The sequence below is a fragment of the Hyaena hyaena genome, unplaced genomic scaffold (genome assembly GCF_003009895.1).
Source record: "Hyaena hyaena isolate Hyena2069 unplaced genomic scaffold, ASM300989v1 scaffold_299, whole genome shotgun sequence".
NCBI classification, from domain to species: domain Eukaryota; kingdom Metazoa; phylum Chordata; class Mammalia; order Carnivora; family Hyaenidae; genus Hyaena; species Hyaena hyaena.
In genome coordinates this window covers 2,027,600-2,049,564 of record NW_024080930.1, presented here as the reverse complement: position 1 = coordinate 2,049,564, position 21,965 = coordinate 2,027,600, and the positions used below count along the sequence as shown (strand labels likewise).

The 21,965-nt window shown below is 35.0% G+C and overlaps 1 protein-coding gene across 1 annotated transcript in view; it reads right to left on the bottom strand.

Moving 5' to 3' along the window:
• The window catches only part of AP3B1 (adaptor related protein complex 3 subunit beta 1), a gene marked incomplete at its 3' end in the record, with an annotated part of 255,186 nt that overhangs the window by 88,956 nt on the left and 144,265 nt on the right, over positions 1-21,965 (bottom strand). Inside the window, exons 15-18 of the mRNA XM_039247437.1 lie at positions 20,377-20,553; positions 9,763-9,949; positions 8,683-8,813; positions 3,112-3,220 (exon numbers count right to left, since the gene is read on the bottom strand). Coding sequence (XP_039103368.1) covers positions 3,112-3,220; positions 8,683-8,813; positions 9,763-9,949; positions 20,377-20,553 — 604 coding nt within the window. The remainder of the gene's footprint in view (positions 1-3,111; positions 3,221-8,682; positions 8,814-9,762; positions 9,950-20,376; positions 20,554-21,965) is intronic.

Below are 21,965 nucleotides of genomic sequence, written 5' to 3'. Positions count from 1 at the left end.
GGTGGGTATGGAAAAGCAAAGAAGAGATGAATCAAGTAGATCAAATGTGAGAGAATCCTGCTTTTTAAATTCCTAAGAATCTAGTTGGGGCAAAAACTTTTTTTTCTTTTTTTAAATGTTTATTGATTTCTAGGAGACAGAGAGAGAGACAGCGTGAGCAGGGGAGGGTCAGAGAGAGAGGGAGTCACAGACTGAAACAGGCTCTAGGCTTTGAGCTGGCAGTCGGCACAGAGCCCGACGCGGGGCTCGAACCCACGAACCGCGAGATCATGACCTAAGCGAAAGTCGGACGCTTAACCGACTAAGCCACCCAGGCGCCCCAAAAACTTTTTTTTTTTTTGAAAGAATGACATGAGAATAAAGAAAGAATTTTTCATTCCTCTACTGTTGAGAAGTTTTATTTAGAGAAGAAGGCAAGAGCTGAATATTCCCAGGAATAATTTTGAGAGGGGAATGAGCCATTCGAATCATCTGTAAAAATTTCTCAATTCAAAGGCAATAAGCAAAATTACTAATGAAAAAGTTTTTACTTATTTTAGCTAGGATAAGAACTTTCCATAGGTCAAATGATAAAATTACATTATAGAGGTATACATTTCAATGCTTTATGTATAAATTGTGGTACACTAGGACTCTTCACAGAAGTGATACATATAGTGTATCTGACACATGAGGCCTCATTTTTTACTATTTAAAATGATTATAGGTGCAAAGCTGTAGCCCAGATAAGAGGACACACTGCTGTCCCATCTATTATCTATCAGATGAAGTGCCCTTAGACAGGAACATATTACAATAAGTAAATAATATCTAATTTATGAGGATTGATTCATGTATCATACGGTGAAAAGTTAAAATTATCTATATTCTTTTGGAATATCAGCTGATGGTTAAAGGCATGGGCTTTCAAATTGGAATGTCTGGGTTCAAATCCTAGCTCTGCCACTTAAGTTAAAGTTAAAAGATGGAGCAAATTATTCAACCTCTCTCAGTCTTGGTTTCCTTTCCAACAATGATGATAATAATACTAGCTACTTTACAGAGCTGTTGTGAAGATTAAACGATTTAAAACATATAAAGGTGATTAGAACCCAATAGCGCCTGCCACACAGGAAGGCACTCATTATCATCAGCGTCTACAAATTTTACAAACCTGAATAGGATGTTATAAATTTGTTGCAATATCAAAGTTGTGCACATGTATACATTAACTCAGACAACTGACTTACCCCATAAATACTGAGAAGAAATGACAGCATATAAGTGACTCTCTCATGTTAATTACATGGGAGTTCAACATGAATCAGTGTCTAGTTCACTTCAGACACCATTATTTAAATTTTCAGGTTAGGAAAATCCCTCAGGAGATTTGTTTATCCTCTAGCAGACCTCCTCACTAAGAAAATAACGTCATACTTCCTAGTGAGAAAAGTCACTGTATTCCTCTAGTAGCTAGAGCAGAAATGCTGCCACATGGCTCACATCAACCCATGAAAAGTCTTAATGGAATATTTCAAATATGTATTTTGACATATTTGACGTATTTCTCTCTCTTGGAAAATAAAAACAAAAAATGCCTGGGTGTCTCGGTCAGTTGAGCATCCAACTCTTGATTTTGGCTCAGGGCATGACTGCACAGTTGGTGAGATCAAGCCCCACTTCGGGTTATGTGCTGACAGGGTGGGTGGGGAGGTGGAGGGGGCGGGGAGAGCCTGATTGGGATTCTCTTTCTCCTTTTTTCTGCCCCTCCCCTGCCTGTACATGTGCCTGCTTGCTCTCTCTCTCACACAAAAATATTAAGTAAACATTTTCTTAAAAGTCTTTTTTTTTTTTTAAAGTTATCCTATCAACAGACATGAGCTTATGAATAAAGGGGACGTAGACAAATATCTATATGATACACTTTTCAAATAGGTCTTTCTCAATAGTCTACATCATTCCTGAAATCTTCTAGTTTTGGCATTCACAATCTAGACTGAAGTATTTTTTCCATTGTTAGCTTGATGTGAGGCATCACAGATTAATTTATCGGATACAGAAAATAGAGATTTGGATAGGGGAAACAGAGGACAAAGAGAATTAATTACCTTAGAGAAAGGTGATGGATGACCAAGTAATAGTGAAGGGCTCTGGTTCTGCCAAGGACTAAAGGTTTTAGAAGAAAAAGGTGTCATTTGATCTTGGCTCAGATATGATTCCCAGGTAAATTTTTTTTTTTAATATTTATTTTAAGACAGAGAGCGCACGCGCACACTCACAAGCAGGGGAGGGGCAGAGACAAAGGGCGAGAGAGAATCTGAAGCAGGCTGTGCCCTGTGAGCACAGAGCCTGATGCAGGGCTCAAACCCACGGATTGCAGTTTCATGACGCGAGCTCAAATCTAGAGTTGGACACTTAAGTGACTGAGCCATCCAGGCTCGCCTCTGAGGTAAATTGTTAAAGAGTATTAAAAGTAACTCCAATCTATTTTTCATTATGCCAAATGCTCACAGAATTTTAGTACTGAAGGGACATCTACTTCTTCATTTATCAGACACAAGAGAACGGTAAGTACCTTATTCAGTTGGCAAAGCTAAAATGCAGTACTTCTAAATCCTTCCTACTTAATATTCTTTCCATTGTATATTGTTATCCTAATCATTTTAGCTCTTTGACTCTATAATACACAGATATTTATTAACTTTAACTTTAAAATAAAAGAGTAGAAAATGGATGAAGAACAGACTGCTCAACATTTAAGATAAACTTTACATTTTTACAAAAGAAAGTTACTTTTAAAGGCCCCACTAAAGGCTTATCAAATATAATACAATGTTTTCCAATATGCTATGAATATAACAGGCAGTGCAGGTTAGAATTCAGAAAAGCATTAGTTTCTGTTTCAACTCTATCATTTACTAGCTAGGTGTTTAAGAGGCTAGTCAAATGAGGAAGGATTAGAAATCACTTTTAAAGCTAAACAGTGATATGTATACGAAAGGCATTATCATAATAGTGCACATTTTACTTACACCCACTCGGCGAATATTATGTACTAGGCCTTATGTTTTGTTGGAGGCAGAGCATATAAGCTATAGGGAACAAAGGTTTTCAATAAATTATAAACCCCACCACTGTCACTGCTGCTGTCAGAAGAGTCCTCTTCCTCCTCAGATTCAGAATAAAATTTCTTAGCAGGATTCTCTTTCTTTGCTTTTCCTGCTGGAGTCCATTCTTTTGCCTGATTTTTAAAAAAAGGAAAACTGTAAATATAAGTGAATTCTCATGAAGGGATTCAGTCTTCTGGCAAATAATCATTCAGGATACACTGTGATCCCAGAAGAAAGTTGCCAGTTTCCACAGAGAAGCCAACTATTAGAAGAGCTGGCATTCAGGCTGATTTCTCTTTATTCCTAAATAGAGGAAACCGAACCTCACTCAGTGTGCCTTCTGTTAAATCAACCACTTTATTTTACATAAGAGACTTTTCTATTTGTTAGTCTGTGAGAAATGTGAACTAAAGTAATATTCTCTAGAAGACGTGAGGGCAATTAGAGGCAGACACAATAACATCAAGAAGAAATGAAAGATCAGAGCTTAATATTGAAGTTAAAAAAAAAAAAACCCAACACCTGAAAACAGTGTAGGCAAATCAACAATCCTACCCGTCTCAACAGCCTAAACCCTCAGGTAATCTTTGATTTCTCTTTCACATCATAAATATCTAATCCATGAAAAAGCTTTTAGCTACCTTGGTCCTTTACCACTTGGTCAGAGCCATCTCTCTCAGATTACCGCAACTGCTTATTTTGCTTCTATCGTACCCCCGCATTCCCCAACTCCAAGTTTGCTCAACACAGGAGCTAAAATGGCTTAATTAAAGCCCAAGTCTAAGAAAGCTTCTCTGGGGTTTGAAAGCTTGCCACAGTTCTCCGTTTCACTCAGAAAAAGCTAATTCTTAAAAAATTTGCTCGCCCTACATGACCATGCCTCCTCCCTTGCCTTTCTGATCTTCTGCTGCTCTCCCTCTGGCCCACTCCGCACCAGCCACTCCTAACTGTTCCTCACACATGTCAGGTATGCTCCCCTGCAGGGCCTTTCCCCAGCTGACGGCACTTCCAATGCTCTCCCCTAGGTAACTGCATGGCTCACTCCTTCCCTCCCTTCCTTCAAGTCTTTGCACACAGTCACCTCAGAGAGGACTACCCTATTTAAAATTCCAACCTCTCGTACCTGACACTTCTGTATTTCGCTGTATTTTTTTTTTTTTTGGTCACAGCACTTATTAAGTTTCCAACATGCTATGTATACATCTTATATATTTATTTTTATTGTTATTCTATCACTGCTAGAACATCAGCTTCTAGAGAGCAGGGGTACTTGAATACTTTGTACATTGATAGATCTCAAAAGTGGCACAATAATGATTAGTTGTGGGAATAGTTCCTTAAAGACTTTAATACACTGAATTAAAGAAAAATAAATTATGTTCATAATTGTGACTTTGATTTAGCAAGAAAAAATTAAATCATGTTTCATATATTCTCTCTTAAAGAGCAGACAACTCTCTATTTTAAGAGGTCAAACATGGTTAAAACTCACTTATTTATCAAAATTTCTTTTTTTTCCTTTTTAACTTTTTTTATGATTATTTATTTTTGAGAGAGACAGAGTGCCGGGGGGGGGGGGGCAGAGAGAGGGAGACGCAGAATCCAAAGCAGGCTCCAGGCTCTGAGCTGTCAGCACACAGCCCCATGTGGGACTGAAGCCCTCAAACCATGAGATCATGACCTGAGTTGAAGTCGGATGGTTAGCGGACTGAGCCACCCAGGTGCCCCTATTTATCAAAATTTGAGTTGAGTTCCTATTATGTGCTAGTCAGCTAGAGTGTTTACTTTGTGGCGGAATTCAGAGCATGACAGAGGTTTAAGAACACTTCTCAACACTGGATGCATTGAGAATATTTTGTAAAATACTAACACACACAAAAATATACTAATTCTGAAAAAGCCTGGGGTTTACCTCCTAAGATTCTGATTTAAATTGTCTGCAGCAAGTCTCACATAGGTTTGTTTTTAAAGATTTCCATATGATTAAAATATGATGCTAGGGTTGTAAACCACTGACCTAGAGGGCGTTAGGTCTTAAGGTATGTTGCTCAAAAAGATATGCTTTAATAACCTGGAAAATTACTATATGGACAAGAATAGAAAAATGAGTAAAAATTACTTGAATATATTTGAGTATGATACATAAGGTCAGCATTACTGCTTTCTTTTCACATATATTTAAAATGTTCTGTCTTCCATGAGAAAGAATGAAATCTGGCCATGTGTAGCAACATGAATGGACCTTGAGGGTGTAATGCTGAGTGAAATAAGTCAGGCAGAGAAGGACAAATATCATGTGTTTGCACATATAGGAGGATTAGGAGGAACTTAACGGAGGAACAAGGGGGAGAAGAAGGGGGGAAATGGTGGGGGAAAGGGAGAGAGGCAAACCATGAGAGACTCTTTGAGTGCTGAGAACAAACTGAGGACTGATGGGTGTGGGGAGGGAGGGGGGTGATGGGCATGGAGGAAGGCACTTGTGGGGATGAGCCCTGGATGTTATATGGAACCCAACTTGACAATAAACTATTTGAAAAAAAAAATAAATTAAAAAAATAAAAAATACTTAATAAATAAAACATTTTAAAAATAAAAATGTTCTGTCTTCCAAATATGAATAAAGATTCTGTTCTATAAACAAAGTTCTCCTACATTTAATAAACACTGCAGTTCATTTTTTTTTCTTAAATCCTTAAAACAAACATTTTTCTGAAGCCTGGTAAAAAGTGGCCAGATCAATTTATGGAAAAAAATTTAATTTAGATGGCTTTCAGGGTAAGACCAAAGTAACAAATAAGGAAAATTAGGGTTCTATGCTCAAAAAGGCAAATTATCTTGACATGGCCATGAGCTCTTTATTCATGGAGTTTTAGGTTTTAAACAGTAAAAACATTTTAACTTTTTTATAGTCTTTTATGACCATGATAATTAAATCATTCTAGGCAACAGAAATAATGGACAAAAAGAAGAGGAAAAGAACAGTGAAGGACTAATTTGAAACGTCGTAGGAGGGATAAACTATCAAAAGTAGATATGTTTACAAAGCAAAATAACCTTGGTATGAAAAAGATAGTCTTTCCCTAAGGGGGTGGGATTTTCTAGTAAGCAAAAAAATTCGAAAGGATCTTTAAAATCACTGGTATCATAATGTAAATATACATTATACCCAACATCCTGGAAACGGTAGAGGGTGCAATTCTAAGTGATTCCTGGTGTCAATCTAACTAGGTTCCCTATCAGATTACGTAAACCTAGTCATTTTTCTTAAGTAAGGTTATATTTTATAATAATGAAATGTGACCCTATAAGATCACTTTATTGTAAAACTAGGATAACACAGTGTATTACGTGCCTGAAATACATTGATGTGACTTTAGAGGAAAGTGATAGAGTGAGAGATAAGGAACACTACTTCCTGCACTGCTGTGGCTACAATGGACAATAAAACTAGGTATATTATTTTTATACTTAATTATATCTCTTACAATATTATTTTAACCTAAAATGTCCAGAGATCAGTAGATTAAAACTGTTCTCTGCATGGTATCAATGGATGCTGAGTTTTCTTCAACCAGGTTCCATCAGTTTTAATTATTCTCCATAATAAGTTACCACCTATTAATTTCTAGAATGCAGTCAGCAAAAAGAAAAAGAACTCAACTTGTCTCCGTTGAACTGGGCAGATGAAATGAACATGAGAAAACAGGTTATTGAAGTACTGTTCCTATAAGGTAGTTAAAGCTTAGAAGAGCACGATAGAAAAAGCCTAACAACCAATCCATCAGCCAATATAAGGATACCACTGAAACCAAATGAAATTGCATAGCATTGCTATCAATTTCTGGGAAGATAGACTATTTTTACTTTATTTATTTATTTAGTTTTTGGTGGAGTGGGATAACAAGGAGGAATGATAGGGTAGATACGGGGGGGGGGGGAGATAAAAGGATGGTTCTACATGTGCCCAAACATCATGTACCCAATAATGGAAAAGGACAGAACCGTAAGAAAAATGAGCAGGGATAATAAGAAATTAGCAGAGAGATTAAATCTATGAAATAATCATAACAAAGAACGTTTGTATACTAACACCTGACACAAAGTTGCACAAATAAGCCAGTCTTTGCAGTCAAATGCTCTACCCCTGAGCTATACCCTCATAAGCCAGTCTTTGAAGAGTACTTAAGAGTATGTAGATCTGAGTAAAAATCAACAAACTTAGTTTCAAGGAAGAATGGGCATACAATTAGTTTTTAATAACTTTTACATTTGTTTAAATCACCTCTAAATAGAGATAATTTGTCACAACATAAAAATGACTGTGCTAAGTACTAAGAATAGCACAGATTTGCAAACAAGCTCAAGGTTTCTCCATGTCACATAATGAAGTGTAGGAAGTAACAGCATGACCTTATGGAAATTCTGCTATTTAAAGTAATAATAAAGTAAATTCTTCTATATAATAGAAATTCTTCTATTTAAAGTAATAAAGGGGCACCTGGGTGGCTCAGTGGGTTAAGTATCCAACTCCTGATTTTGGCTCAGCTTATGATCTCACAGTTGTGAGACAGAGCTCCACGTTGGGCTCCTAACTGAAAGTGTGGAGCCTGCTTCAGATTCTCTCTCTCCCTCTCTCTTTGCCCCTCCCCTGCTTGCATGCTATTGCTTTCAAAATAAATAAATAAGCTTAAAAAAATAAAGTAATAAAGATCTGCTTCCATCGTATGTGGAAAATTTAATAGGCAGGGAGGCTAATGGACTTTCTCATAGGATTCAGTGGTAAAGAACTCTGGTTATCTGAATCCTAGTTTATTACATCTTTCCTATCAGAAAAGCACTCAGAATGTAATAGCTAATTGTTCTTTTTTATTAATTCTACTTAAAAAAATATTGGATATATTTATTTCACATGATCAATTTCTAAATACATCAGAAGACCTCTTTATTTTTCTTGTTCATATAAGAAAAATATAATATTAGCAAGGACATTAATTCTTTCATTTTTGGAGTCAGTATTTTTATAAAGATCTAGGAAAAGAGTCTTTATTTACAAATCTTTTTTTTAAAGTGAAAGCAACATATTACTCATTTTAGTTATGACCTTGTCTAAGGACATCTTTTGTACACAATGCAATCTGTTTATGGTTAGGCCTCACTTAAAACAGGCTCATCAGAAAATCCAGAAAACTTTGTGTGTTTTTTTGCCAGAGGACAGCAAAAATTATTCAGAAAAATATTGACTGGAAGCTTACAAATCTCTAAACAAAGTAGAAAAAGCTCAATCCAATGACACTAAATACCTTAGAAATTGAATCTACACAGCTACAAATGCAATACCAAAAATGTGGGTGGCACTGATGCAGAGAATTCAATTCTCTATTTCCTTGAAGAAAAGGAACAGTACATGTACAATGACATAGGAATACTACAATATTCAGTTCCCATAACAGCAAGATATATCTAATACATTACATTTAGAAATACCAGAACAATTTTCAATTTTCAACCCCCCAAAAAAGCTTTTATATAAAACAATAGTTATTCTAGAATCTCCCACTGCTTGACAAAATTAATTTCAGAAAGGTCAACTTACCAACTCTATTACTTCTACATTTCGAACTGATGGGTCCGGCGCCACCTCTGGCCAATTAGATAATTCCAGATACCCAGCAGCTTTAGCGTTGAGAGTATGAGATAAAGTGCCAAGCTGGAAATGATCCCTATCTATTAAAATAGAGGAAAATATAAAGTAAACAATATGAGCTGTATATAACAGAGAACAATCCTAATCAGAGCTCAAGGTAATTGGCATATTACCTCAAATGTCAAGGAATAAATATAAACTAGGAAGCTCTTCATAGGTCAGAAAACTGATTTCAGTCCATAGATTACAATAATCTCCCCCATAATGGTCAATAAAAAAGCTAATCAGTCAGTGTGTTTAGAGGTGTTGCTCTGAAATGTAGCTTCTCTAAAAATTACTTTACTGTGAATATTAAGAATGACAGCACAGTTAAACAATCCATATACATGTCTTAGCACAAACACATTCAGAATGTTAATAGTTTTTCTACAATACTGAACTGCTTTTTATCACCAACAATTAAATAAGAAACAACAGGAAAACCAACATATACAATCATTTGATTCTAACTCTAGTAGCTACTTGTTAAATTGATAAAATTACTCCTTTTTAAAAAGCTGGGAAAAATAAGTCAACTTCCATCTTTGAAAAACAAATTTAAAGGGATATTTTTATGCAATAATTCTTCCTAGAAAAAATATGTTAGTGTACACAGAATATTTAATTAGTAACAACTCACTACTACGGTAAATTATATTCCTTATTAAATAAGGCCATTTAAAATAGAAATGAAGGCAATGGCAATAAGAACAGAGCTTTAATCTATTGTTTGGTTGAATGACTTTGTAAGAATAAAAATAAAATCAGAAGACTGAAATTATTTAGGTAAATAAGGTCTACAAAAATATAAACTTTAGTATAAAGGTTGCTCCGGAGAACAGATGAGTAGAAAGCATACTTTTCTTATACATTTATGCATGTTAATCACTTATATTTTCTAAGAGCTAAATTTTAAATGTATTAGAAATGGGACATATTGTCACAATTTTTTAAGTAACATATATTTTGCAGTTATTCTGATAATAATACCTTTAAAAGGAGATTCAAGGAGTGGTGCAGGTTTTTGCGCTAGGAATATTTTTTTGGCATATTTACTTAAAGCTCCACTCTTCTCATTCGGAACAATAAGCTGCCTAATAAATCTTGTACGGTCTCTGATGTCGTAGTTTTGATCATACTTGCCGAGATTTAATATGTACTGGGTAAGCAATTTTGTCTGTTGGAAAAAAACAGAACAAGATGAGAATACAGTTATTTATGATTATTGATAACTCTGGATAAACATATTTAAAGAGGTAATAAAAATGAATGGTTATGTCAAACAAATGTTGTTCCGTAGGGAATATGCATTTCTAACGCTGCAAATGGAATTTTGAAGCCAAAGCACATGTCCTCGTCAGTATTGGGGAGGTGAATGCTGAGTACTGAGAAGCAGCCATGTGCTAGATTATTAAACTGCTGAAGTGGAAAGAAAGGCATCATTAAAAAAATAATCATATATGGCAAACCCGCTGAAGGGTCTACGTGAGAATAATGAATGTGGAAATACAACTAAAAACATGGCACTCAAAACTTAATCGGAAAAATATGCAGGACATCAAAACATCAGAGAGTATTAGGGGGCTGGCAAACTGCTTCTCCTGAGGTGTGTTTTATGAAGAGATACTGTCCCTGGCATAAGCAGTGTCTGCACTCTGACTTCACTCAGTTACTTTACCTTGAATTATGACCCATTAAAGCAGACACATGAATCACTGAACTGGATTACTGCAAATTATTTGCAGTGCATTTAGCTGTTACTTTTTCATAAAAGCAAGCTGCTGATGCCCTCTAAAAACTAGGATAAAAGACTCCTTCCATTTCTTTCCCATGCTGCTTATAGCCTCTAGTAATATTGGTCATTTATTTATGTAAGGCAGCAACTTATTACAGTAGCTTTTACACTGTAATAAGATTTCCTAAGTCAATCTTTGAATGTACTACATTAACATGTATTGAGATAATTTTAATAGTAATTAAACCAAATTCGAAAGGCTATCAACACAGGCTTGTATTTTAAACTCCAGTTACTTTACTGAAAAAGCAGAGTTTTAATTTAGGTTACACAAATACAATTCTAACTATAAATTAAACAGGATTCATAATATATGGAAAAAATAAACATCTACATTAGAACATTTTATAGACATTAATAAAGGGTAAAAAATAAAATCAAGTCAGGCAGCGCTAAAGACAATTCAAGAACAAAAAGTGAAAGTATAGAAATGGTAAACTCTTTTACAATAATAATTGGTTAAGATAATTGATTTGAATAGAAAACAACCTTCTTGCAGTAACAATGTATTTAAAAAGCATTAACCTAGTTTCAAAAAAGTAGAACTATAAATACAAGTGAAAAATGTTAATAGAGTTATTATGAATATGGTTACCAATAATTTCTATTCACTAATTAGTAGACCACGGTGGCTCAACTAAAAATGAGAAAAATTCATTTTTAAAGAAAATTAGCAAAATACTCACCAAATGAGGAATACAGCTCAAAAAAAGTGTGGTATCCTGGACTGTGTTATTAACTTTCTGAAACAGCCTGGCAAATACACTAACCTTTAGTTATCTGAAATGCACGGTGAGAATTTACAACTAGGTTAACTCTCAAGTCCATCTGGGTGTTGAGATTTAGAATATGTAATTAAAATAGAGGGAAAAAAAATGTCTGTTAATTGCAATGATTTAAAATTTTTTAATTCCAGTATAGATAACAGGGTTACATGAGTTTCATGTGTACAACCTAGTGATTGATTTCTGTGAGCTACTGGAGTGACACATCTCTGATCTCAATATATTAACGGACACTACTGACAGGGAATTTTTAGAAATCAAAATTTTGTAATTTTTAAAGTATCCATTTATTGACTACAAAACTTGTTTTATTACACTGGCGGCCTTATAAAATAGTTCTATTAAAAATGCATTTTCGGGGCACCTGGGCGGCTCAGTTGGTTAAGTGTCCCACTTCGGCTCCGGTCATGATCTTACAGCTCATGAGTTTGAGCCCTGCATGGCATTCTGTGTTGACAGCTCAGAGGCTGGAGCCTGCTTCGATTTCTGTGTTTCCCTCTTTCACTGCCCTTCTCGTACTCTCTCTCTCTCCTTCAAACATAAACATTAAAAAAATACTTAAAAAAAATCCATTTTCAAGACAATTCATTTTTTCAAAACTAAAATTTTCTAAAAGAAAAAAACCTATCTGTGATGCATTAAAAACACTGAGTAACTATTCACCATACATTCATATACTTTAATCAGTTTCTAAGGTGTATCCACCTCTAATACTAAGTCATTGACATTTCTCTGAAGAACATATTTTTATATGGTTTTATTTTGAACTTTTTTAAAAAAGTAAGATTATCTCATAAAATTCTTTTCAAAATTAAATTTTATCATCAATAATTATGAAATAGTTGACATTTTCAACTTACTCTTCTCTATAGACCATAATATTTGTAATGAAGAAAACACCCTCTTTACATTAGACAATCTGGTTAGCATAAAGAAAATCCTGTTGAAAGAAGGATATTCTCATCATGCTTGCTTTCTTCATGTTGAAATCTGTAAATATGTCAAGCCTGATACTTAACTTTTACCCCTCCATTCAACGAAACTTTTTTTGATAACTATTTTTATGAGACAAAACTTTTAAATAATTCTCAGGTGCATAAGTGGCTCAGTTGATTGAACAGCCAATTCTTGATTTTGGCTCAGGTCTAGGTCTCACAGTCCTGAGATTGAGCTCCATGCTGGGCTCTTTCCAGACCATGCAGGGCCTGCTTGGGATTCTCTCTCTCCTTTTCTCTGCCCCTCTCCTGCTCACAAACATCCCCTCACCCCAATAAATAAATAAATAAACATTAAAAATAAAAGATTCTCTCTTTCCCCTGTTCTGCTTTCTGTCTCTAAACTTAACAAAAAAAAAAAAACCCTTAAGTAATCCTCTCTTTATACTTTTTAAAATATTTCACCAAATTTAAAAAATGCAAAAACAATTAACTTTTTAATTTCATTTCACTCCAACACAAAGTTGGGAGTTCCACCAAAAAAAGTTTTCACAATAGGTGAAATACTGCAAATGACAGAACTTCTAAAATAAATCTTAAGGTTTTATCACTTACTGTGAAGGGCTAAACTTCAATAACCTCCTGCTTGCAAGACTGGCATCCAAAAACTGCCATTTGGTAAAATTTTCATAAGCTGAAGGTTTTTGACAATCAATTTGGTAAATATTTTAAAGATTTTAAATGGATTTCAAATCAAACTCTAACAAACATTAGTTTTGTTTACTCTGATACCCTCCCCTTGGTTAAAAAAAAAAAAAAAAAAGAGCCAACATAGGACACAGGTTAATTTAAAAGCAGTTTTTCACAAAATCATGTTTCTAGAATCCATTTAGTAACATGCAGCAAAAAAGCTGTGAACAAGAGTGTGTCCTGTTATTCTGAAGTATGTTTTTATATATTGGCTTTATTACAAGAATTCTATAGTCCAATTAAACTATACGTCTCAATATCAGTATCAAATTACATTTTTATTTCAATATGTAGAAGAAGCACAGATGGTTTTCATGCACCACAACCAATTCTCAAAATATTTCTCTTCCATAGTTTTCTTCATTTAATAAGACATTGATTTTTACCATCACAACATTTTTAGCAAAAATAAGTAATTTTTATCTTCCATGTTGACCTTTTACTGTAAGTGCTAAATTTACAACAGCATTTATAGCATTTTTGACAGAATCAACTTCTAAAAGCTTTAGTTTGATTCCATTTATAGCACTGATAGAACAAACATACAAAAGTGAAAAAAAAATCAATCTGGTAATGGAATTAATTGATTTTCTATTTGGAAACTAGCATTGTTTAGGTCCTTGTTCTGCTACTGGAGCCAATACATTAATAGCTACTGCTTCCTTTTTCATATGTACAAAGAACTTGGAATAAAAAAACAAAGGAAGTTAATTTTTTAAAAGTTATCTAAATGAGACCTTATATCAAGAGCTATGTAAACATCTTCTGTACCTGTACGTATTTGTCATCTGGAGATATAACCTTCTTAAAATAACTCTTAACATCTTTTTAAAAATTTTCAAATTGTATTTAAAATCCAAGTTAGTTAACATATAGTATAATAATGATTTCAGGAGTAAAATTTAGTGATTCAGCATTTACATGGTTACATGTGCTCATCCCTACAGCTCAACAACTCAACTTTTTAAATAGATGCTGATTTTTCAGTTCATTTTACCTTCTGGTTGTTGTGTGGTCACAACTTCTCATAGTGGATGGTAAACACTGACAAACATTTTGTGCACAGTGAATACTGAGAAAGAAAGTCAGTACTTCATTCTTCATTAAGTATACACTTCCAGTTTTAAGAACTGATTGCTGCTGGGTTTATAATAAGATAAAGAAAGAACTGCCCAATAATAAAATAAATAGGCTTTAGATTTACACAGTACAATAAATGACAAAAGTACCGAAGTGAGAGTGTTCTGACCACTCTCTAATGATCTATGGCAAAACTGTCTCTCGCACATATTTTATCTACAACCAATCTCAAACTTCCCATGTTTTCCTCTGCCTCTCTCCACTGACAACTGAGAGCTTCATGCTTTGCACAGGCCATGGCACAACCATACAAGCTGCCAGCATGGCCAGCAGATGAAACACTTCAACATGTATCTTACCATCACTGAAAAACTGAAGAATTTAGTTTTTTTCTCCTTGCCCTGTCAGAGCACACTGCATTTTACCAGCACACATTCTGCATACTGCTCTAAAAGACAGAAATTATGTTGCATCTGGAAATGCAAGTCTGGAGAAAAAAAAAGTCTGGAAAAACAAGGTCTTTTTGCTTTGAATGTCTCACATACATAAGAAATGAAATCTCTCTTCATTGAACTTGTCTCTTACATGTCATTAGACAAAACCACAGCAGTGAGGAGAAGTACAATGGGGAGGTTACAAACTTAAGTCTCTCCTATTTTAACACAACTATTGATAAAAATGAAAAATCTGAGACAAATCCCAAACTGAAGGAGACACAGAGACAAGAGACATAAATTACATCTGTTCTCACGAACAGTTACAAAGAAAGTAGACAATGGTCATGTAAATAATCACGGGCATTTTAATACATTCAAAGACTGAATCCAAAACCAGACGGGAAATTAAACAGTACTTTTAAAGAGATTTTACAATTATAAAAGACAAAGAGAATAATACTGTGTACCCTTAATAAAAAATATTAATACCTTGTATATAGCTATTTGTTAAATTTTGATTTCAGATTATTTTTTCTACTTAGATTTAAGGGACTGTGACTGGTACTAACTAACAGCTAATGCTGCCCAGACACTACACCAATTATATTCCTTTCAGGCTGACTCTAAGTCACTGTGACATAGGAAAAATGAACTTTGGGGAATGGTGTATAAAAATGGTTAAATTCATTATTTTAAAAACCTTCTCAAAATATGGGCTTCATATTTCTACCTAAACACTCTGACAAGTAATAAACTGATAAATATTTGCACAAACAGTAGCTTTCTTCAAATATTTAGATCAGCACAAAACAGTAAAAAAGGTATCTTAAAATATACTAATAAAATCAGCTGAGATATAGTTTTAATTTAAGGAAAATAAAAAAGTACATGGAATTCAGCATAGCAAAGATTAATATCAGTTCCACACAGCTGTTATTCTAAAAAAGAAGGATATTGGTATATGGTTTGGTAAATGAAAGAAAGCAACACAAAATTCTTAACCTAAACCAGAGGAAATCTAAGCAATACCAGTGTTCCATGTCACCAATTTCATCATTTCATGATTAACCAGGGTTCTTTATGTGACTTGGATGAAATTTCATGAATTTAACAGTATTCACACTTTTGTCAACTTGAAAAGTAGTCTGTAAATTCTTTCTTACATATATGCTATATTTACTTGAGTTTTTTAATGCCAAGAAACTATATCCAAGAAAGGTAGAGACATCACGGCACAGAGCCTGAGCCCCTTCTGCTAAGTCATGTGAAAGGAGCTGGGGGCAGAGATAGGTTTCTCCGAAAACCTGAATCATGGGCAAGAGAGAATTTGCTTTGAACTTCAGGGAGGATTCCCCAGATATAACTGTGATTTATAAAATTTCTTACTAAGAACCAAAAAGTCTAAAAAGCAATACAAAGAAAATGCAAATATTAAGGATACTCAATGAATCACTCTTTTTTTTCTAATAGCAGAAAAGTAGAAACCTGTCCCACAGAAAATGACAGTTTACTAAAATAACTGACTTATATCTATACATGTCAATATTTTAAAAACATGGCATTAAGTGAAAAAGCAGGTTACAAAGTACACACAAAATATACAATACCTATCAATGTGAAATTTCAAAACCCACACAGCAGTAACAGCGTGAGGGCATATACTCATATAATAAAAATGGAAAAACACACATGACTGAAGCACAACACCATTATGAAAACAGCTACCAATGAGGAGGAAAAAGGTATAAACAGGATATTGAGGTTTTATTTACCTTTCCTTGTCACAGTCCTTTAGAAAAGAATAACAATTATGGCAAAAACACTGAGTTAGTCTTCGTGGTATATATGTATTTATACTATTTTGTACTTTGCTATAGGCTTGCATTTCATAATTAAAAATGAGAACACGAGCTAAGTGAAACATTAACTTATAATACTTATCACTACATTTAAAAGAGTATAGGAAGTTAAAAAAGGCACCCTTTATTCATTCATTTTTAATGGCTATTAATCCTGTTAATCAACTCAGTTTTCTGTCTCAGGCCTCAGCAGACTAGTGCAAAGAAGTCATGCTCAGTCTTTGTACTATGACTTAAGAGTTGGAGGGCTTCAAAAAACATTAAAAAAAATTTTTTTTAAATAACAACAAAAAAAGGGGGGGGGGCGTGCCTGGGTGGCTTAGTCGGTTAAGCGTCCGACTTTCGCTTAGGTCATGATCTTGCGGTTCGTGGGTTCGAGCCCCGTGTCGGCCTCTGTGCTGACTGCCAGTTCAGAGCCTGGACTCTGTTTCAGAGTCTGTGACTCCCTCTCTCTTTGACCCTCCCCTGCTCACGCTGTCTCTCTCTCTCCTAGAGAGTTGATTGAGCACCTGACTCTTGAATTTGGGTCAGGCCATGATCCCAAGGCTGACAGATTGAGGTCCACATCAGGCTCTGTGCTAAGCATGGAGCTTGTTTAGAATTCTCTCTCTCTCCCTCTCTGTCCCTTGCCCCTGCTTGCATTCTTTCTCTCTTAAATTAGATTAAATTAGGAAATTATAATAATTTCCAATTTATAGAGGATAAAACAAACTCTTGGATAGGTTATATAATTTGTCCCAAATTATGTACCTAATAAGTGGCGAAACAGGATATGAAGCCAGACAGTCTATGAGAGCCTATACTCTCAATCACTATCCGCCCTCCAGTAAATGACATCAAATAACTCTATGAAGTAGTCATCACACACGTTAATCTACTTTCCAAATACAAACTTCCATCTGAAATAACTTAGTTAGAAAACTAAACAAGCTTACTGAAGAAGTGCACAGATTATAACTATGGAGTTATAATCATAATGTAACATTAAAAAAAACCAAACTATATGAATGAGTTTTATATATCTATACCTAAAAAGAAAAACATTGAAATATTAAAGAAAAATATAATACCAATGATAAACAAGATACTGATTTTTAGGTACTGTATTTTTCAGTTCTAAAAAACTTCTGTTTTTTTGTATAATTTATATTTCTCTACTGAGAATTCTTATCTTTTTATTCATGGTGAGTGTATTTTCCTTTATATCGCTGACCCCATTTATAACAAGCTGCTACAAAATGTTTGCCTGCAAATTCCAACATCTGGATCACCTCAGGGTTAGTTCCTGTCATTTCTTTCAATTTTCTTGAAAAGTGATCATGCTTTCCTGTGTGTGTGTGTGTGTGTGTGTGTGTGTGTGTGATAAAACACATAATTGCCATCTAAACCATTTTTAATTGTGCAGTTCATACAGAGTGTTGTACAACTAATACCACCATCCATCTCCCAAAATTTTTGTATCTTCATAAATTGAAACTCCATACCCTTTAAACAATAACTCATTCTCGTTCATCATATGTGGAATAATTTCGGGTTGTATCTTGGAAATTATGAATGTTATATTATAGAGGCTGTGGACATTGTTATACTCTTTGAGTGAGTACTGATTTTTGTTTGTTTATTTTAGCAGTTAACTTGGTTGAGTTCCAAGTGCAAACCTGGTCTCTTTGAGGCACCTCAAATTTCAGTTCAGTTCCTTTATACTCAGCTGTGCTGCTCTGAATGTACCTGAGCGTGTGTGGTTCAGAGGTCAACCACAAGCTTGGGCAGGGTTATCCACAGATCTTGAGGCTCCCCCACTCCCTTCTCTAATTCTTCCTTAACTTTCCAATATCTATAGTTTTCCTGAACTATGTTCTCTACTTCCGCAGGCCAGAGGACCTTGGGTTTCCTTTTGGAGTTTTAGCCCCTGTGTGTAGTGCCAACCGTAGCCCATCCCATGGATAAAAGCCATAAAAGTGGGGAAATTTACTCTGTGCCACCCTTTTTCTTCCAAGTGTTAATTCCTCTCCAGAGTCTTCCTGCTTTTCTTAACTCTTCTGGGACTTTGGGCAGTTATTTATTTTTTGTATTTTTTTCCAGAGCTGTTGTCTATGGAAGGGCCAGTCCAACAGGAGCTAACTTGACATACTGAAAGCAGACTGTTGATTTATTTGTAAATGAGTTTTCATACCAGGTAAAAATATTTTGAGGTATTAAAGAAGTTCATTATTCAATTATTCCTCAAGCAAACAAACGAACACAATGTGCTCCATCTTATAAGAATTAACCTAGACATTCCCTATAAGTAAATAATTCGATAACAATTCTGGGATGCTAAGTTATATACACCACAGAGAATTCAGATCAACAAATAAATACCAGGACTTCAGGGCAAACCAGTCCCTGGACACTGTGTCTTGGTCTCCACAGTTCAGTCTTTTAAAGAATTTTTTAATGTTTTATTTATTTCTATGAGAGTGATAGACAGCGTGAGCAGGGGAGGGTCAGAGAGAGAGGGAGTCACAGACTCTGAAACAGGCTCCAGGCTCTGAGCTGGCAGTCAGCACAGAGCCCGATGCGGGGCTTGAACCCACGAACCGCGAGATCATGACCCAAGCGAAAGTCGGACGCTTAACCGACTAAGCCACCCAGGCGCCCCTCCACAGTTCAGTCTTAAAGACAGCTAATATTAATTAAGAACAGAACACACATTTTTTACATTTAGCCCAAAGAAATCATTTTAGTCTCTGTCTCATACTCAACAGGTATGAACCATACAATTTAAAAATGCTGTCAAGTTGATGGTGCTAAAAACTGCCCTTTAATGCTTATTTTACCAATTCTCTCAAACCCCCTTTTCTTAAGAAATGAGAAATTACAGAACACCACCTTGGAGACACTGTCATTCACCTATTTTTATATTTAATCATTTAAAAACAATGAGTTATATAAAAATACATATGAAACTTTGGTCTATTTTTGGTGCACCTGGGGGGCTCAGTCAATTGAGTGCCCAACTTTTGATTTCAGCTCATGTCATGATCCCAGGGTCGTGGGACTGAGCCTCACATCAGAATCCACACTGAGCTTGGAGCCTGCTTAAGATTCTTTCTCTCTGTACCTCTGCCCCTCTCCTTTGCTCTCACTCTCTAGAGAAAATAATAAACAAACAATTTGATGTATTTTCTAAACATTACTAGGCCTTCACCACTTGGCAGTAAAGTCTATTTGTGTTTATGTAGAAGTATCATTCTAAAATATACAAGAGAACATTTCAGAAGCTGAGCTACAAAATTTTATTTAATAATACAGCTCAAGAAAAACCTGTCTGGGTACAAGCTATGTACCCAAGTCATATCAAAAGATAATGGAATACATTCTATAATTCCTGAACAAAAAGTAACATTTTGCATCACTGTTTCTTTATAGGTACAAAGGGGACCCAAAACAGAACCTTTATTTAGTTTTATAAGACGTAAGTACTTTTGGTGTTATCATGTCTTTTACAATACCACATGTATTTAGTGAACACAGGGAGTTATCAGGCTAAGATGCTGTTTTTATCAATAAATCAGAAACTTGCAGCAAACATAGGTGTTTCATGACTCTCACTGCCCTCTTCATTCTGTGTAGTAAAACACTCCTCATAAGTCCTTAGTCAAGAATCTTACCTTTCACATAACTTTCTCTTATCTCTTAACTCCTTCCACTTCAGACGTCATGACTTTCTCCTCTGGAGTCACACTCTAGCTTAATACTTCTATTACAGCACTTACCACATACTATTTCATTGTTTACATGTTTCTTTCACCTACTAGACTAGAACGTCATCTTGGCACCACTACCTTCTAATATAGAACCTTAAAGAAAGAGACACCTAGTAATTGTTGAATGGACACGCTAATGCATGAATAGACCTTAGGTGCTTCATCAATGTAAGAGGAAAGTATCATTTAGGTAGATTAAGGTTTAGACTTTTACCTGTTTGGAGTTGGTTAAATATAATTTTGCGCCCAGATTTAAAATCTGCAATTTTACTAGATCATCTTCACTAGTGAAGCCTTTAGCCATCTTCCTCAAAACATCAGGGGCAATTTTAGGAACTCGTTCACAATTTTCTCCAATTAGCCAAAGGATACTTGCTCTAGCCACAGGAACCTAGTGATACAAGCAGATTATATAGTTACAAATAAGATAATCATACTCTCCTTAACTTTAAGATAGAAAAGGCTTTAAGTATTATAAAGGTTTTACATCCATTCATGTAATGAATATCCCGGAAGTGCTCTTTCAGTTACAGATTTTCTTCAGTTACCAAAAAATAAACATGCAGGAAATAGCATTAAAGGTGATTTTACAGATAATGCCTTAGAAAAGATTAATGGAGAAAAAAATCACTGGTCTAGAATCTTGTTTCTATCAGAGATGTACAAGTTCTTGGGCCAAATCTGGCTAGCCATGCCCATCTGTGTATATATTACTGGTGCAGCTTTTGCACCCCAACAGCAGAGGTAAGCACAATTGACCTCTGAACAATACAGGTTTTGTCTGCAGCGGGTCCACTTACATGCAGAATTTTTTTTCCAATAAAAACAGTATAGTGCTGTAAATGCATTTTCTTTTCATTATGATTTTCACAATTTTTTTTCTCTAGCTTACTTTATTGTAAGAATTCAGTGTATAATACATGTAACATAAAAAACGTGTTAATCAACTGTTTATGTTTTTGGTAAGGCTTCCAGTCAACAGTAGGCAATCAGCAGTTAAATTCTAGGGGAGTGAAAAGTTAAACCTGGATTTTTGACTGTAGGAGGGAGGGGTCGGTACCCCAACCCCTGCGCTGCTCAGGTTTGTCACAGCAAAAACCATGAAGCTGAAAATATTAACTATCTAGCAACTTCCAGAAAAGGTTTGCTGACCTCTGCTCTAGGGCACTGATTAATAAACCTCAACCTCATAAAAATCATCTTGAGTTCTTATTAAAACTGCAGGGATTTCGAATCAGGGCCAAGACAGGAGTTCTGTTGTGGGGCTCAGGAATCCACATTGTATAAAGCATCATACATGATTTCTGAGACAGGTAGGTGGTCTGCAAACCACGTTTTGAGAATCCAATGGATAACAGAAAAAAAAAGGATATTTTCATTAAAGACTAAATCAAAGCTGTTGTTGTCCTCTAAGTATCTGCACCTACAGCCCTGGGACTATATAAAACTGACAAGATCATCAAGGTCTGCTTATAAAATCATGAATCCTGGTCTATTAGGGAGAAGATAAATTTGTCCAATATTGCACTTTGGCATTATATTTTTTTTTAATAAAGTACATTTCAATATAATTTGTTTCTTAAAAAAACTACTTTAGTACAAATTGGAAACCTTCCATCAGTACCATTATGACCAACATTTTAGAGTATGCAAATTAGTTTTATTACTATTTGTTTACTGTATCATCCCTTACTCTAAAAGAGATTTGAAGGGGTATGTAAATTAGTTTCTGTGAACATTTTCACCTAGTATAGAAAATTTGTTTAGAATAAATGAAAAAGCCAATGACTATCATTAAGAGGT